The sequence below is a fragment of the Convolutriloba macropyga genome, chromosome 1 (assembly GCF_964194025.1).
Source record: "Convolutriloba macropyga chromosome 1, txConMacr16.3, whole genome shotgun sequence".
Classification (NCBI taxonomy): Eukaryota; Metazoa; Xenacoelomorpha; order Acoela; family Convolutidae; genus Convolutriloba; species Convolutriloba macropyga.
The window spans coordinates 49,885,225-49,901,933 of NC_134468.1; the positions used below are offsets into that span (position 1 = coordinate 49,885,225).

At 35.1% G+C, this 16,709-nt stretch overlaps 3 protein-coding genes across 3 annotated transcripts in view; 1 reads left to right on the forward strand and 2 right to left on the reverse strand.

Moving 5' to 3' along the window:
- LOC142340036 (dynein regulatory complex subunit 7-like) overlaps positions 1-16,709 on the forward strand; it is a 282,610-nt gene that overhangs the window by 212,568 nt on the left and 53,333 nt on the right. Inside the window, exon 17 of the mRNA XM_075390439.1 lies at positions 146-256. Coding sequence (XP_075246554.1) covers positions 146-256 — 111 coding nt within the window. The remainder of the gene's footprint in view (positions 1-145; positions 257-16,709) is intronic.
- Positions 5,576-12,309, reverse strand: LOC142339992 (uncharacterized). Its single transcript, XM_075390381.1, has 7 exons — positions 11,735-12,309; positions 8,554-8,913; positions 7,883-8,087; positions 7,272-7,368; positions 6,951-7,047; positions 6,483-6,654; positions 5,576-5,907 (listed from the first exon to the last, which is right to left on the reverse strand). The coding sequence occupies exons 1-7, from the start codon at positions 11,775-11,777 to the stop codon at positions 5,757-5,759; spliced, it is 1,125 nt and encodes a 374-aa protein (XP_075246496.1). The 5' UTR covers positions 11,778-12,309; the 3' UTR covers positions 5,576-5,756.
- LOC142340026 (uncharacterized) lies at positions 15,155-16,621 on the reverse strand. Its single transcript, XM_075390427.1, has 2 exons — positions 16,571-16,621; positions 15,155-16,087 (listed from the first exon to the last, which is right to left on the reverse strand). The coding sequence occupies exons 1-2, from the start codon at positions 16,604-16,606 to the stop codon at positions 15,377-15,379; spliced, it is 747 nt and encodes a 248-aa protein (XP_075246542.1). The 5' UTR covers positions 16,607-16,621; the 3' UTR covers positions 15,155-15,376.

A 16,709-nucleotide genomic window follows, 5' to 3' on the forward strand; every position in this document is an offset into this window, starting at 1 on the left:
TATTATTTTACCCTATAGTTAAAACTACCAGGCGCATTGGTTATTATGGCGCTGGCTATTTTTGGCATTGGGTAAAATGTCACCTTTCTGTGTGTACTGCTAAATGTCAATTAAATGCGTGTAATGTATGGTGTGTTTTGTGTAGGTAGAGAAGTTTCTGAATCTGCGTGCAAAGGAGGAGGGTAACCCTGTCCTGGAGATCTCTCATTACGACACAGAGAGGAACGACGACATCAAGAAACAGAGGAGGGAACTCGTAAGTCAAACCATTCCCCTCTTGTTTTTGTTGTAGCTGCCAGGCAGAACTGCAATGATTGCATAGCATCAAAAGGTTTTTGGTTTCCCTTTTTGATCGTGCACCTCTAGCGCTACATAATAGACACTTTTTGTGAAGGTCATTACTTCGAAATCAGCAGTTCCGACTCAATACTTCTTCTTAACTCTCAGGCTTCTTACGTACAGTTGTTCCACTCCCAGATTCCCAGTCTTGGTTGCTCGCGCTGTTCATTTGTTGTTATTTAGTGAGGGTTTTGTTAATTAGGGCTCGCACCAGCACTGAACTGCAACGCTGCTCATATTTTTGGTCTTTCAATTGGTTTATGCGCGCGGAATTCATTTGATGACGAGGAAACATATATTTGCACAATATGTTTCCTACTACTACTACTTCTCCATACGTACTTTTTACACAAGTTTAAATTGGTGAAGAGCTTTTCATTTGATTTCTGGGCCAATAAAGAACAAATTATATCTGGAAGTGGATCTTAGCAATAAGATTGCCATGTCATATGTACGAATTTTTTAACGATTATCGAGGGCCATTAATTCAAAATTTCCAAAGGAATTATCAAGCTTTGGGAGGTTTTTTGGGCCTTTGGAAGGATAATAGGTCTTCCCCTGATGTCATTTGGCACTTCAAGAGGATGACTTCCGGGACCTCTGCTTACGGTAAAGGTTTTCTATTCTAAACAGATATCATCTTTCGAACTGAAAAAACACTCGGGTTGTTACTACGGAAGCATTGCTTTATCTGTTATGGCTCTATGCCAATGTCAGTCACCAGTCAGCCACTGATTTGGTTATAACTCAATAATTTTCTTGCTAAATATCCCGATGATACGACATAATGACATTTATTGTTCCAACATTTTTTCAAAAAGAGGGATTATATATATATATATATATATATATATATATATATATATATGCGAGGTCGACTTTTCATTTTCATCTGTCAATGTTTCATTTTTTCTTTACGCATTGTAGAGAAAAAAACAGGAAAAGGAAAAAAAAGAAATTTTTTTGTGGGTGGAGGGGGGGGGGGGGGGGGTGGTTGTAAAATTGAAAAAGAAGGAGAATTAAGCATATAATTGCTAAAGAAAATTTCTCAATGAATTACGTTATTATAATTATAATCGATTATACAAATTTGCTTGAAAACAAAACAAAGAGAAAAATTGGATCTAGAAAAATTGGAAAAGAAAGAAAAAGCGCCAGAAAATATTCAATTTCGTATAAGTTCGAAATATTCAAAATGATTTTTCCAAACAGTGCAGTGCCTTGCAGTTAGAATTTTTGCTGCCATCTGATAGAAACCATATCCAAGTGAACAAATGTGATATGTAAAATCCTTATGTTAAAGAATAACGCAGAACCTTTTTTTCTAGAAAAAAGACAATAGGAGATGAAATTTTTTCTATCTATTTGGGGTGTTTTCCCTGGCCTCTCAGAAAAATTAGCTGTTCTTTAAGTCAGGACTTTTATATCATAGACAATTTGATGCAACGGCAAACGTATGGAATCGTATTATATTTTTTCAAGAAAAAGATCAAAAGTTTTAGAGAAAGTAACCCAATTTTGTAAGATTCTGGGGGCACCTACGCTAAACTCAAAACCTCCTTCAGATGTCTTTTGGACTTTGATTTTATTGAAGTTTCACAAAATTTAACGAATAGGGGGCATTTGAGACAAGAAAAACATAATTTGGCAAGAGAACTTTTTCTTCTGTATTCTGTTGATTGTTCCCGATGCTTAAGACGACTTTAAAAATGGGGCTATCAGCTGACCTCCGGTTCGCCATTGACTACAGTTTTTGTGAAAATTGAAAAACTTTGTAAAGATCAACAGTATAATTTTACTTCAATTAAAAACCAAATCAAGAAAATAGGAAAATCATTTATGTTGTTTATTCTAACCTCTCCTCGACCTCATCTTCCGTTGTCACGTTATAAAATAACAGAACGGGTGCGTTAGATGACATTCAAAAGCATCACAACTGGAACGACTAACGGCAACAGCTAAAGGAAGAAATGAAAAAAAATATATTTTTCTTTTTCGACCTCCTCAGTTCGACTTAAATTAAATTTGATGCTTGCTATATTCAATTGGTCATGTTTCCATTGGCATTTCGATTTATTGGAAAAACAATGAGGCCTGTATGTGTTTTTATTTCAAATAATTTAAACAATTAAAATTTCTCAAAGTTTTCTCTGGAGGTAGCAAAGTTTTCTCTGAATTGCTGCAAAATACCAGCCAAAAGCAACGGCTCTCGTTAATTTAGGGTCCCATCCGAGTATGAGTTGTTAAATTTTGCCTGTATGGGGAATTGTTAACAGAAGAACAGGAAAAAAGCCAGCCGGTTAAGAACCAAACGAATAAAATATCTTTGTCAACACTGAAACCGTCCCGTCAACTTACGCTTGGTTGACTTGAAAACATGCTTTCTCCAGTTGACTAAATTATGACTGGCATATCAAATTAAATATACCTGCTCGATAGGTGATATATAAAAACATCAGTAATCAAATTAAAATAAAAATAAATCAAAAAATGTAATTAAAACTTTAGTTGCATATTTTTTTAACGTCTTATCAACTAAATATTGTAGATAATTGTTGTTTAATTCAAACTAAAAAATTTCCGATTAAAGGACAAATCAGTTGAAAATACCTTCAAGCAGAATTCTTACTAAAAATAAAGAGTTAGAAATAATCAGCAACTTATTCTTGAGTTATATTCATTTTTAGAAAAATTTTCAACTTGATCTTTAGTCTACCTAGTTGGTAACAATTTCATCAGTTTGGCATATTTTTAGTGAGTAAAAAATTAGTTTAGAAAGTCAGTCACTTATTTGTTTGTTATAGGTAGCGTGCAAATCGATTGCTGCAAATTTGCAAATTACTGTCTGTGTTTGTTGAAGATGATTTTTTTTGGACTGTTTGCTCTTGAAAATTCAACCTTTCGAGGAAATGCTTTATGTTGCAAAATAATTGAAGTTGCTTGTGTTTTGGTATCGTTTAAAATGATATCAAAATGAGGGTTGCGATTTTTTTTCAGTTTTCATTTTAAAAAGTTGCAATCAAAGTTGCCCCAGAGAGTTTGCTTCAATTTGAGCATTTTAAAACGATAGTCGAAAGACCTTTTGAGCAAAGCTTCTCTGAACAAAAAAATATTTTTTGACAAACTTGACACCTATGTTGGAACATTCTGTGCTACGCACCGTCTCACAAGAGCCGTCTTGTTGATATATCGAATGGTCTGTTTCCTATTTTTCTTGTACTGTTATTTTCGTATTCTCAAACCTTTTTCTTTTTATCTAGTGATAAATAAGCTCCTTTTTCTTCCGACTACTGTTCCAATATTCGCATTACCTCCAGAACCTAGAAAAATTTGCGTGAGATGATTCACTTTGTATTGATTACGTTGCCTCAAAAAGAAAAAAGGCAAAAAAAAACAACTTGTAAGAGATATGAGTTTGCTTGTGATAAGTCTAAGCAAACGCATGATAAATTATAGTTGGAATAGAAAGATTATTCGTCGTGCTTTTCCAAATAACAGGAGCCAATTCAGTTTCAGGTTTCGAAAGGGAAATTAAACAGTTAATAATGGCGCTGTTAATTCCTCGATTGATGTAAGATCAGACCAGGTCTTACCGTTTGTCCTGTTGGAGCTTAAAGATATCAAATGCATTCAAAGCTACAGTTTTCATCCCTTCGCGAACTGCTCTAAGTTTTCTGTCCTCGTTTTTTCATATGCTCTAGCTCTGGTCTTGACACATGCATTTAACCGATGACCGCTATGATTGGTCAACGATTTTTCCAAAGTTAACTATTTTCATAGCACTACCAGCAAGTTGTTTCCTCATTTTATCTGCTTTTTGCTTTTTTTTAATATTTACCGATGATTGGAAGTCAATGGATTTGTTCTATTCAGTTTTTCGGTTTTCATAAATTTACTTTTGCCTTCCGACTTTCTTTTTTAATAGCCGCGTCAGCAATTCCAGGCGAATTTTTTACAATTCAAATAATTTAAATTGTATTGAGGCGCTGTCTTTTTTTTATGATCTATTCACACATTTTCATGATTTTTGAAGTCAAATTGGAGTTGAGATTTTGGTCACGCCGAAACAGGAAGTGGAGTGAGAAAAAGGTGTTTGAACAAAAATTCGCCTTCTCGCTAGTGGCTTTTTGTTCACATGCGGCGATTTCACTTTAATTTTTACTGTTTTTTCGATTATTTGGGTGGGATTTTTTTCTAAATGGTTTTCCCAATCCATTCATTGTTCATTCTAGGCCTAGTTTTTTTTTGTTTGAACCAAATTTTCACTTCTGGCTAGTGGTTTTTTTTTGTTCGCTAGCGGCATTTTGACATTGATTTTCGGTTTTTTTTTAATTTTTTTCTCTGAGTTTTTTTAGAATTGGTTTTCCCAATTCACTCAGAGTCACTTCTAAGTCTAGTTCTTTATTTAGTCAATGAAAATTCTTTGAATTATTAGTCAGAACTTGTCCTGCTATGTTTTTGTACTTCGTCTAACAGATTTTTGTTTCGTCTTACCCTGACTTTTTCAATGACTTTAGTGACTTCTACTGCTTTGCAGTTAAAATGTCTGCGTGACGTCATTTCTGCTTTTAGGTCGATTGCTTGACTTATCTCACTCAAAAAATGACTTCTGAACTTATAGGGCTTCGTTATGTCGCACGGTCTTTGAAAGGGTAGTTTTTTTTTCATTTTTTATTTTTTTTCCCTAAGTTTTGGCATGATCTAATTTATTTTTGCTCAGAATTATAAGCTGCTCAAACCAATTTTGCTCGTTAATTGGCGCTGGTTCAGTAATACCAAAATTAAAAGCAAAGTGCGCAGATATTTGTTTAAGAATTCAATTTTTAAATCTATTCGGAAATGGGTAATTTTTCATTTTGTGATTCCGAATGACTTCACTTTCCAATATAACTAGCTAGAACCTCAGGAACCCCTTAATGTTTTTTGGACACATTTTGTCAGACAAATTGTGTTTGCCCGAACAGTTTTTGGGGGTAATTTTAAGTTTGTATATATATTTAGCCTTTTTGGTAATCGCTGAGCATTTTTTGCGTTTGCAATGCAAGCAACTTAATTTATCCGTCAAAAGTCGTTTGATGCGGAGTTATTTTATTAAAATGAACTTTTCTATATTGTAACTTGTGTCCTGCTTCAATATTCGAGAGCCTATTCAGCCGTTTTTACGACAAAGGCTGTCAACTTAGGTAAGTTCTCAATTTGAACCTCATAGTCCGATGGATTCTCGACACTGATCGAGACATTTTGCACCATTAATTTAAAATATATAAAATCACTTCAACTCAGAATATAATTGAATAATAGTTCAAACAGTTTTATAATGCTGAAATTAATTTCTGTTAGCATATCGTACCAGCAATTGATCAATAACGGATTTTACTCAACTATTGAACTGCAAAAAATTATGATTTTGTTTTCGTTCACACTTCTTCAACCTCTTCTTCCTCTTCGATTTCCTTTTCGAGAGAGATATCGGAACAGTATTTTTTCACAACTGAAGAGAACTTCTCTAACTTCTGTCCAATCAGATCTCCCTCACTTTCTTCTGAGCATACCACAGGTGTCTCGTTCCTAGAACATTGGCATGTGAAATAGCTTTCAGCTGCAGTTTTCATTCTTCACACACTTTAATCGTTTGTACTTGTAACAGATGATAGTTGGGAGTTGAGTATACTCGTTTTGTTTCCCTTGTTGGAGGTACGTTTTTACAATGCTTGTTGGTGGCTTAAATGTGATTTTGAATTTTCAAACTAAATTGTGATCATCCAGCTTTTTTAATCTTTTATCATCATTGACGCCCTTCTATATAATATACACTTGATCTGAACAAAATTTTAAATACGTCAGGACGATTCCAGGCAAAAAGCTAATGAATCAACCAAAACTTTGAGACAGTGAAGAAAGTCAACAGGTTTTTGATGTTCACAACTATCGGTTGATCTTAAATGTTAGTAATTGTAGGAATTATTTTATTATTGAGTAAATGACTTCAAATATCAAAACTACCACAGACATTGAAGAATAGTTACATTGTAATAATCGTTCCAACTCCTTCTTACTAGGCAAATTTTTGTATGATTAAATAATTCAGTCAAACTAATGAGATAAATAGACGAAGTGAAGCAATTAACTGTTTGTTTACTCACAAGTAGTAGCTAATGTATCTAGCGTATCTGTCTGAGGATGAGTACTGTTTCAAATTGACCCCGTATCCTTCAGGGTCAGTGTCCTCATGGGGGTACTGCTTCAGCTCCCCAGTCACTATGGAGAAATCTGACGGCATGTAGCGACCGAATGCCCCCATCATTGGGCATGTACCTGGCCACGATTAAAAATAGTGATTTTTATAACTATGAAAACGGCCTTGCGTATTCTAGTTTTGTCTCTCAGAACTTTATGGTTACAACTTTTTTTAATGCTGTTTGGAATTTTATTTTTTGTAGATTTACGAATTAAAAGTCCAATCTGGTTAATAGTTGTGCGGAGGTAATTATGTGCTCTTCTGGACTGTTTCATGTGAGGTTTGTTATACCAATTAACAATGAGAAGTTTCCCAAATTTAGGTGGCCATTTGAGTTTGATACTTTTATGTATTTGTTATCAATTCTACTCACATTTGAGTTGGGAATGTGGCCAGTAGACTTTTCTGAGATGTTCGAATCTGCTGAGAATGGGATAGAGGAACCAACTGTCTGCAAACGGCCTGTCATCCTAAACAAGTCAATTTTACAATTAAGTATCTTCCATTTTAGTCCCAGGGTCACAAAGATGAAGTCATAATTGCGCGGAAATACCTACATTCTTAACTTGGACACCGACAGATTTCTACAATAAGTTCTGCGGAGCTTTCTGAAAAATTTGTTTAGTCGCGTTAAATTTTAATAGCAGCGTAAACTTGGAAAGCAAGTTTTGTTTTACAATTTGATTTGGCATACTTCTTTGTTTTTGCCAACATCCAACACTTGCAGATTGGGAAATGTCTCTGGCCAGTTGTTGAAGTTTCTCCACGTGACCTTGCTCAGTGGGTTGTCTCTGACGAACAAAATAAAAGATCTGATCAAACACTGTTATTTATAATTGCTCTCAAATGAAGTTTGTAGCAATTATATTAGCCATGAGGTCTCTTTTAAGCGAGTATTCGCTTGGCCGATTTTCGGCTGATGCCTTTAACTTTCCGTCCTCAAAAATGTGACAAACAGGTGGAGCCCGGAGGGTATTAAGTGACTGAGCAGCTCTCTTAGAGCCTTACGCCTTACTGGTCTTTATGTATGCGAATCACCGAAACTTTTTGACGAGACAATTTTGGTCAAAATTTGGAGAAAATTTAATGGTGTAAAGGCGCTTCTTAATCTCCAAGGTTTGACCCCCTCAGTCCCCCCCCCGCCCCTCCTACTCAATCCCCCCCCCAACACTGCCCCCCCACCCCCAACACGGTCAAATTGGCTCAATCAGCTCATCAAATCAGTGCTCTAACACGGCCTGGCATTGGGGCATTAAGTACATAGGCAGCTAAGATTTCTGGGCATCTAAAATCTGCTTATTGAACCTGAAAGTGAGGAACTCCATTTGATCCATTGGTTCGATTCCCACTCTTAGCTCCAGACTCTCAATCTTGTTGTTGTCCAGCCACATCTCCCGGATACTGGCCTCTGTTGTCTCTGGGAAGGATGTTAGTCTATTGTGGCTCAAGTACAGAATGTCCAGGTTCGAAAGCGGGCCATAGAGTAGCTCATTGTTGTCCACATACGAGCCTTAAAAGTTCTTAAACAGTCATTTATCAGCTAAGTTAACCAGGACACTGAATTTTATTGACACGATCATGAAAATTTGCAAGAAATTATGTCAGAAACACAAAAATCATTGGAATAAAAGGGCAGGTGTAAATTGGAAAAGATTTAATTAACAACTTTTCGATATAAACGCAAACCGAAGAAAAAAGACACATCGGAGCCCCCGCAGCATCGCCCCGGGCTTCTTCAATGTCACTGCTTGGTGAAAGTTTTATTAACGCAAAATAAAAATGCTGCTTCGGTGGTAAAGAATTGGTGCATTCCTTTATGTCTTACAAGCACCATGGGACTGTATACAGTATAGTCTTCCCATTCATGAAATTCTGATTGAGCTAGCGTGTACACAAATTTTAAAAAATGCTAATATTTTTTGTTGCAAACTTTAACAATTTTTAAGTTCTGTTTCGTTTTGTTGATTTAAACTCACTATCGATCGAATTGTGGCTCAGATCCAAAATATTGTTGTCGGCTGTTTCCGACATCAAAAAGTCCTCGAAAGGTCGCACAACACTGGGATCAAAACATCCGCTGCAGTGGCTGAAATTAGCGACTGCAATTAGACTGAAACAGTTTTTGGTCTCCGGGCTGAGATTTTTAGAGGACACAATGTCGAAGCACTCGGTGTTATCGCAGAAGAGAGCCGTTGGCACATCGCCTATTCTGTGCACTATGAGGTTGCATGGGAAGCTTGAGAAGGAAGCAGGGGAACATTTGGCATAGTCATCTTGGTGTATACAAGTGGTTGCATTGGTTGTTGTTGGTAGTAATATTAGAGCTACTAGCATCACTAAAACACGATCACCTCTTTTCCCTATAGGCATTGGAACTTAGGTTCTTTGTTGTTTACTTTGATATTGAAATGTTGTTTTGCAGTCGAGAATGTTACAGGCGAGCTTTCGCATGAATTCAATTGTCCGTCAGTGTGTAAAAATTTTGACATGTTGCCACAAGATATTCGGTTAGCAATAAAAGTTAAATATTTTGAGGAAAAACGGAACAGTTTTTTTTTATTCTGCAGCTTGAAAAAATTCCCTTAAACAGTAAAATGGGAGCTTTCAAAAGTTTTTATTTTTAAGAAGGAAATAAAGAAATTGATTTTTCAAAAAAGGGACACGTTCCATTACATAGTAAATCATTATGTAAAAATATGGAACGTGCGTCTGGGTGGTGCAAATGTGTACCCACTAAGCTGGGGGAGGGGGAGCACAATCGGAAAAGATCCCACAAAAGTACATCAGAGAATTAAATCAAATTGATTTATATAATTTACGACAGATTTATGATTTATTTTAAATTTTAACAGGTATTTATAACCTATTTGGTTACACACTGAATTTACTTGAAAAGAGAATCTAGATGATTTTTGTTTGATCTTTTATCCTGTTACTGAAACCAGATGTTTCATCTGTAGGGTCTTATGAAATCTTCGAATGATTATTATCCGAAATTGGATAGACAACACTCCAATTCTGAGGAGCAAGCATTATATGTTTGGATCTTCTATTGCAATCAAATAATGAACATTACCACCCGATTGTTATCGCCTCATAGAAGTTGTTGAAAATAGAGGCGAGGCTGAGTGGTTGAATAACTCTAGGATGATAACAACCAAGTGGTAATAATGTTTGAACCATGTTTGAATCAATCAGTTGCTACATTTACATAACTTATGTCCCTTTTTGTCGATTAGACAAGAAGTTTATGCCACTCTCTTATCTATGTTGATGCTATATAAAACCATGACATGCATTCTTAGTCTAATCACAACACAGAGATTTTTCATTGTTAATTGGGTGTGGAAACAGATTTGAAGAATGAGAATTATCGTCAGGTTTATTTTACATTTTTTGATACATTTATGTATACAGAGAAAATTGTTTCATTATAAACAACATGTTTTTTATTTTGTAGATTGCTACACCTTTCTGTTTTTGAATATTTTACCTTGCTGAAATTGCTCGTGCAAATTTAAAATTTAATTTTTGTTTTTTTTTATCAGTTTTCAGAATTAGAATTTTTTTAATTGCTCTAAAACGAAGTTTGTAGCAATTATATTAGTCCTGTTGGTCTTTTCTATGCAATTTTTCGTGTGACTGATTTTTGGTCTGACCCATTTGACTTTTTGTCCTCAAAACGGGATAAGCAGGTAGCGTCCAGCGAACATTAAATTCTCTTAGATCCTTTCAGCTCACTAGTCTCCAAGTATGCGATTCACAAGAGGGACTTATACTCATGGTGTGAAGGGCATTTCTTAGAAGTTGGCCCTCCCACCACCACCACCACCCTCCCCACATCACAACCCCACGTCACCCAACCCCCCTCCCAATCCCTACCCCTGCACGTCGTTCAGGCCGTAAGGGCCCCTTTCCAAAGACCCCCTCCAACCGTTGCCCCCCCCCCCTGTTGACCCACCCCCATTACCCCCCGCTGCTTTCACGTCCCTTCAATTAAACTAAAGCTAGCCTCACTAAACCGTGGCTAGCTACTGACGAAGCCAACCGGTGTTTGAGAGCAATTCGCCCGACGTTAGTCGGTTATGTTTCAATTTTTTTTATACTTTTGCTTTCATATTTTCAATATCTTTTTTTGAGAATATTTTTTAGTTTATGCGTTTTAGACTATCTCCATGTCAACTTTGGCATTTATTAGGAGCGAATAGGTTAACTGGAATTTGTTGGTAAAATTCGTTTTGCAATCTTAGTTCGTGGAAATTTGGATTTCTTTCTTGTCTTTTGAGAAGATGTAGTCATATAAAGTAAACGGGAATGATTCCTTCGCGTGTTATCAAAGCAAATCCAAGCAGCATGGGTTTAAAGTAGTTATTAGTCAAAAAGTTCTTTCGTACGGCTGTTATGTAATGTAAATAAAAAGTTTCATGAATATCTTTCATAAAAATTTCTTTTCTTTACGGTTCTTCTAGCTTCTGCATCGTTGTTTTTTCGGTCCATTATTTTAATGGTACAAAGTTTTAATTTGGGCATTTTTGAGTTAAGCAGACAGCCTTTTTAATTTTCTGTTATATTCAGATATTCTCAACTTTGAAGCAATTAGTTCTCTGGTTGTCTTTCAGTGATTTTGTTCCAAATCATCCAATTCATCTGTTGATTTTTATTCAGTTTTTGTGCTGGATTCCGTGAATCGACTGATTTCGTCACCTAGCCACTTTTGTTAATTTTTAAAGCTTTTTTATTAGGGTTACAACCTTCTATGTGATCCCAAACTGAGTTGTGATATTCGTTTATACAAACTTTGATGGTTTGAATTTGCCAGATTCAAATATCAGTTATGTTTCTTGCCATGTGATGGAATGCTTTCAGGGTGAAGATGAGGCACATAACTCTATGGTTGCTGCCCTATTTTCATTTTTGGTTTTTGCAGTTTTTTGCTAACAAATATAAGCCATCTTTTTACTTAGAATTTTATTTTTTTTTTGTTAAATCATATTGTCCTGATCGTGATTTTTTCTCTCCTGGATTTTTAATTTTTAGTGGATTCTTTGTTTGTGGCCGTCGTAGCTTTCAAAGATTGATTTGGTTTTTATGTGATTAACATTTACGAACCATTGATTATTACGTTGCTATTATGTCATTTCTGCATTTGTTACTTACATTTGTGAATGTAGGTCCGCTGTTGAACATGGAACCTTGACATTGTGATTGCACCGGAAACCTTTTATTTAAAAAATACACATAAATTGTGGAAAAAAGTTTGTTCAGATACAAGGGAATAGTAATTAATCAAAACAAAAGCATAAAACACATGAAAGTTGAGATTATGAATTATAAATTAGAAATTATCGCTAGTTTAATGTTGAGCATTTCAATCTGCTGACGTCAATTGTGATTGCTAGTCAAATAGTCACACTGCGTGGTATGTTTACACTCTGTGCTTAAAGTCACGTTTCTGTACTTTGCTGATTAAGCTAATATTGAAACTGAAAGTAAACCTTGAACATGGCGACTAATGCCCAAATTGAATATTTCAAATAATTCTCCAGCAAGACTTGATAATGTAGATCTGTGACAATTAGCCCAATGAAACCATGTTAGTTAGGGAACGACGTCTATAATGACATGGGGTTAACATGAAAGTTCTTTCATTTGGCAGTTACCATTTCATTGTGTGTTATAGTATAAATGTTTGAGTTGATCCAAATGAGAAAGGCGTTTGTTTGATTGTTCCTATGGCGGTTTATAATTATAGTTCACACCAGAAGCGAATTTCAAGCTTTTGGCTCCAAAATATGCGTTAATAGTGATTAACGTGGTACTGCATCGTCGAAACAGAAAGAGCACACTTCTTGTAAATGACTGCAGAGTCTTTAAACACCAAATTAAGTAATCAAAACTTGGGAGCACTTGGTCACAGTTGGTTGCTCACACTGAACGTGAAATAATTGTTTCAGGTTGATTTAATACAGAGGCCGAAAATTAATTTGGCTCGCTTCAAATATCGTTATCCTAGATGCTTATATCTGTGATTTTGTTCTAAATCATCTAATTCATCTATTGATATTTTTATGCGTATATGCTTATCGTGTCTTTCTCATATTCCATTTAATATTGAATTTGTCTTTCGTGGTTTTGGTCTTCATAACATTACTTGGCAAATATCTACTCGGCGAGTGTTTTTTAAACAATTAACTTCGGCTATAACCAAATAGTAAAATACTTGTAACAAAATAAAACAAATCAATAATTTCTTCTGTCATAAATCTTATGCATCCATTTATTTAATTGTTTGTTGTGATTTTGTAATTCTTTGTTTTACTTTTCTAAACATCAATTTCTGTATTCTTCCTAAAAATAAAAATAACTTTTAAAAGATCCCATATTACTGTTAAAGGGAATTTTTTCATGCTGAAGAAGAAATAAACTGTTTAGTTTTTCATAGAAGATACTCGCGGTTACTTGATGTTTTACCAAGATCCTTTTTACCCAATGCTAATTTAACCACGGCCCCTTGACCTTTTCGTTCAATAGTCCGATTACTAATTAGCAGTCGCTATTACATTTATGTGTATCATAGAACTTTGCTTTAGAAATTAAGTCGCATGTAATTAATGACAAAAATCGACAAATAAGCCTTCGTCTAATTGAAACACTTTCTGTGAAAGTTTCTGACAAAAGATTGGCTTGCCAGCTATTTGTCAACTAATGAAGTATCGTCCAATGTTTTTGTCTGGTTTTTCACGCAACATATAGGACAAAGTAGAAAAAAATAAAATCTCGTTCTACGTTACGCAACAACATAATTTACATTCAAACTGAAAATATCTCATTGCAGTTTTCGTTTTGTTGTTATTTTCATAATTTCATGCCATCATGAGTTTTCCTATGGAAAAAGCAAAATAAGACTAAAGAAATTTAGTGTTCTTTGCTCACGCTGTTTTCATCATTTTTTCATTTGTTTTCATCATTGTTAGTTAAAATATTTCATGGCTTGTCAAACAAGAATTTCTTCAGTTGAGTTCTCAATTGAACATGAGTTGAATAAAGATCAGTGCTTGGAATGTGATGGAATGCGTTTTTCACTGCATTTTTTGCATGTGTAAAATTTCTCTACTCCGCGTTTTGGCGTGTCAATTTATATTGGAAGTTTTTCCTGAGAATTTTTTTTAAATCAACAAGGATGATGGTTATGAGTTGGTAGTATATTCGAAGTAAGTGTAGAGTATTCAAACAATCATTTTACTTTGTTCAACCAAATTTCGTGCAACAAAGTTATACAATAAATTGAAAAGCCTAGAAATTATTCCTGCAGACTTTGAAGCGAAGACGCCAGGCGAAATTGCTAATTTTTGTCATATGTTGAAGTGTTCATTTTTAGTTTGCAATCACGAACTCGCAAGATTTGTATTTGATTTGTAATTTTTGTTTCTCATTGCCTATCTCTCAAACAGTGTTAATTTCTATAAGTTTTTTTTTCTTTTCGAGTTACATTAATTGTTGTCGTATTTGTACTCAATTCTGGGGTAGACTGAAAAGTGGGCGTCTATAGTCCCGTTGTCTGTACTCTCCAATTCAATATATTGTGCAGTAATTTGTATATTATTCATTGGAGAAATTAATTCTTTCTTTCTACTTGTAATCTTAGCAATTAATTTTTGAATAATTGTTTTTAAAGCTTTTGTGAGCAGTTGATTTTTATGTTGTTTTTGTTCACTTTTTGTCTTTTGTACTATATTACTTTCACTTGTACTGTTTACGGTTTATAGTTTTTTTATTTGTTTTAATTTTTAATGGAATGATTCTCTGTACTGCAGCCATTATATTTTGAATTTGAAAGAGTATTTGACTTGATGTTACTTTAATGCTGTGGTGGTGGTTTATTAGAGACCACAAACCCTTGTTCCAACAGCTTTTTTCCTTTTATCTTTTGTTAGTTAAATCTGATTTTTAAAAAGATGACTGCTTATAAATTTTCTAATAAAGCCATATGATAATTAATAGCTCTCAAGCAAAGATTTTAGCAATTATATTAGTCCTGTCGTCTTTTTTATGCCCCCTCTAATGAGGGCATCCCTAAGCCGCCGCTAGTTACTACCGCAGCCAACCGCTCGCCGGTCGTTTGAGAGCAATTCGCCCGACGTCGGTCGGTTATCTTATTGATGGTAATTGATTTTTAAATGGTTCTGAATTTAAATGGGTACCATAGTTTAGCCCCGCTATCTCTTATATCAATGACTTGAGATGGATTGTATCTCAAGTGCATTCCGCTGACTGTTTGTGTGTTTTTTAGGGGAAAGGTGTTCTATTCACAGTGCCTAGTTTTAATCAACAGGGCAGTTCGTTGAAAATTGACGAAGTGGCTTAATCTTTGCTGTGTATTGAAACAACGATGAGGTCTGCTTCCCTCTGAATTAACAAAGGGTACAAAAACGATTTTTTTGTGTTTTTTAATTTTGTCTTTTCAAACAACTGATTTTTATTAGGCCGCTCAGAAAACCTCTTTACTTTGAACGAGACGTTAAAAAATCTTAAATGCATCAAATATTTGTTTGCGTCAAATGAGACGTTAAATGTATTTATTTTCGAAATAATTAATCTAACTATTTATCAAAATTAATTTTATACACAATACATTCTAACACAGTTATCAGAGTTTAACATTTAATTGCATAGTCTTGTGAGTTATCGGTTACGGGAGAATGACATCTTTTTCGTACTTTTCCTCTATTGCTTTTTTTAAAATTCTCATTTTGTTGAAATTTCTCAAAAACCCGGACTTGAAGCATCGACTTTCTTGTTTTAGAACATTTCCATAACCAGGAAGACCATAAGTAGATATGCACCAATGCAAATGAAGACTTTTGATGAGGTCCAAAGATTTCTCCAACATAATTTTCTCGGGAAATCTGCGGGACATGTTTGCGTGCTGACGTTACGTTTGACCCTTTTTTCTGAAGCTTTCTGACTAGCGCTTAGGTCTCGTTGTTTCTCTTCGGATAAAGGAAGTGTTAATACATCGCCCGTTAGGATAATTTCACTTTGAATTCTGGTAATATTTGAAACATTCACCTCCAAGTCTATTGCGTAATCGTGGCACCATTTTGAGTCGTCTTTCAGAACCTGTTCTGCTTCTTTTAAAACTTTGTTCGCCTGATTGACGAATTCCTTGTCAAACACCAGAAGAGTTCTGGCTTTTGACAGCCGAATGGAAATTTCCTTTAAAAGTTCCAGCTGGCACCTGTATTGTGCGCATTTTACCAGTTTGGTCATATTGCAGGAATCGGTCAATGTTGCGATTCGGTTTTTCACCATCGATCTCAAAGCCAGCTCCAGTTTTGTGATTTTGGTGAGCGTCTCTTCATAGGAAAGTTCTAAAGACAATTTCTGCTCTTTATAGTCGCGAATTTTGCCAAATATTTTGTGTTCCATGGTTGAACATCTCTCGAACACAATTTGTCGGTGGTGAGTGGCGCAGTAATGACATAGACTTCTGTTGCAATGGCCACAGATCTGGAATTCTTCTTGGGAATAATTTTCCAGGCAAGAGGGACAATTTTGTTCAATAATTTGGGTAAGATAGCTTGAGCTACTCATTTTTGATTGAGATTATACTGAAATGGTTTCAGCTATTAGGTATGCTAGCAATATAATGTCAAATCAGAATCAACACTAATGCCTATATAGATCCAATCCAGTATTTGTTTAATATTTGGTTGTTTTTGTTTACTTGTTTGTTGCGGTGACGAAATCGATAAGCTTTTAAGCGCGCTAGACTTCTAAAGCTACTGCTACTACTTAGTACAACTCTCGAACTACTAAACTCATCTTTAACTTAGCGTATCTTAATATTGAAAATGCAACTGTAGTTCAATGGTACAAACCTCGCAAATACATTGCAAAGGTCCAATCCCTCGATGCCTGCAAAGCCCACTTTAACCTTGCGACACCAAGTCACGTGTCCTTGTTGCCAACAAAAACAAACAAACTACTCACCTTTGGAATCGTGGAATCTATATCCAAAAATAACATTTGAGTTTCGGTAACACGTTTGAACTTGTTCGCTTTGGCATTTTTATTTTACTTGTTTTCAAATCTGACATTTTCGAAATGAGTCAAAACAAATTTACAACGT

Coding starts and splice junctions, on each gene's coding strand:
- LOC142339992 (XM_075390381.1), bottom strand. CDS start 11,777: ATGTCAAGGTTCCATGTTCAACAGCGGACCTACATTCACAAAT. Junction 8,914..11,734: donor GCGGACCTACATTCACAAAT/GTAAGTAACAAA, acceptor ATCGTGTTTTAG/TGATGCTAGTAGCTCTAATA. Junction 7,369..7,882: donor ATGGAGTTCCTCACTTTCAG/GTTCAATAAGCA, acceptor TTTGTTCGTCAG/AGACAACCCACTGAGCAAGG.
- LOC142340026 (XM_075390427.1), bottom strand. CDS start 16,606: ATGTTATTTTTGGATATAGATTCCACGATTCCAAAG. Junction 16,088..16,570: donor TAGATTCCACGATTCCAAAG/GTGAGTAGTTTG, acceptor GAAGAATTCCAG/ATCTGTGGCCATTGCAACAG.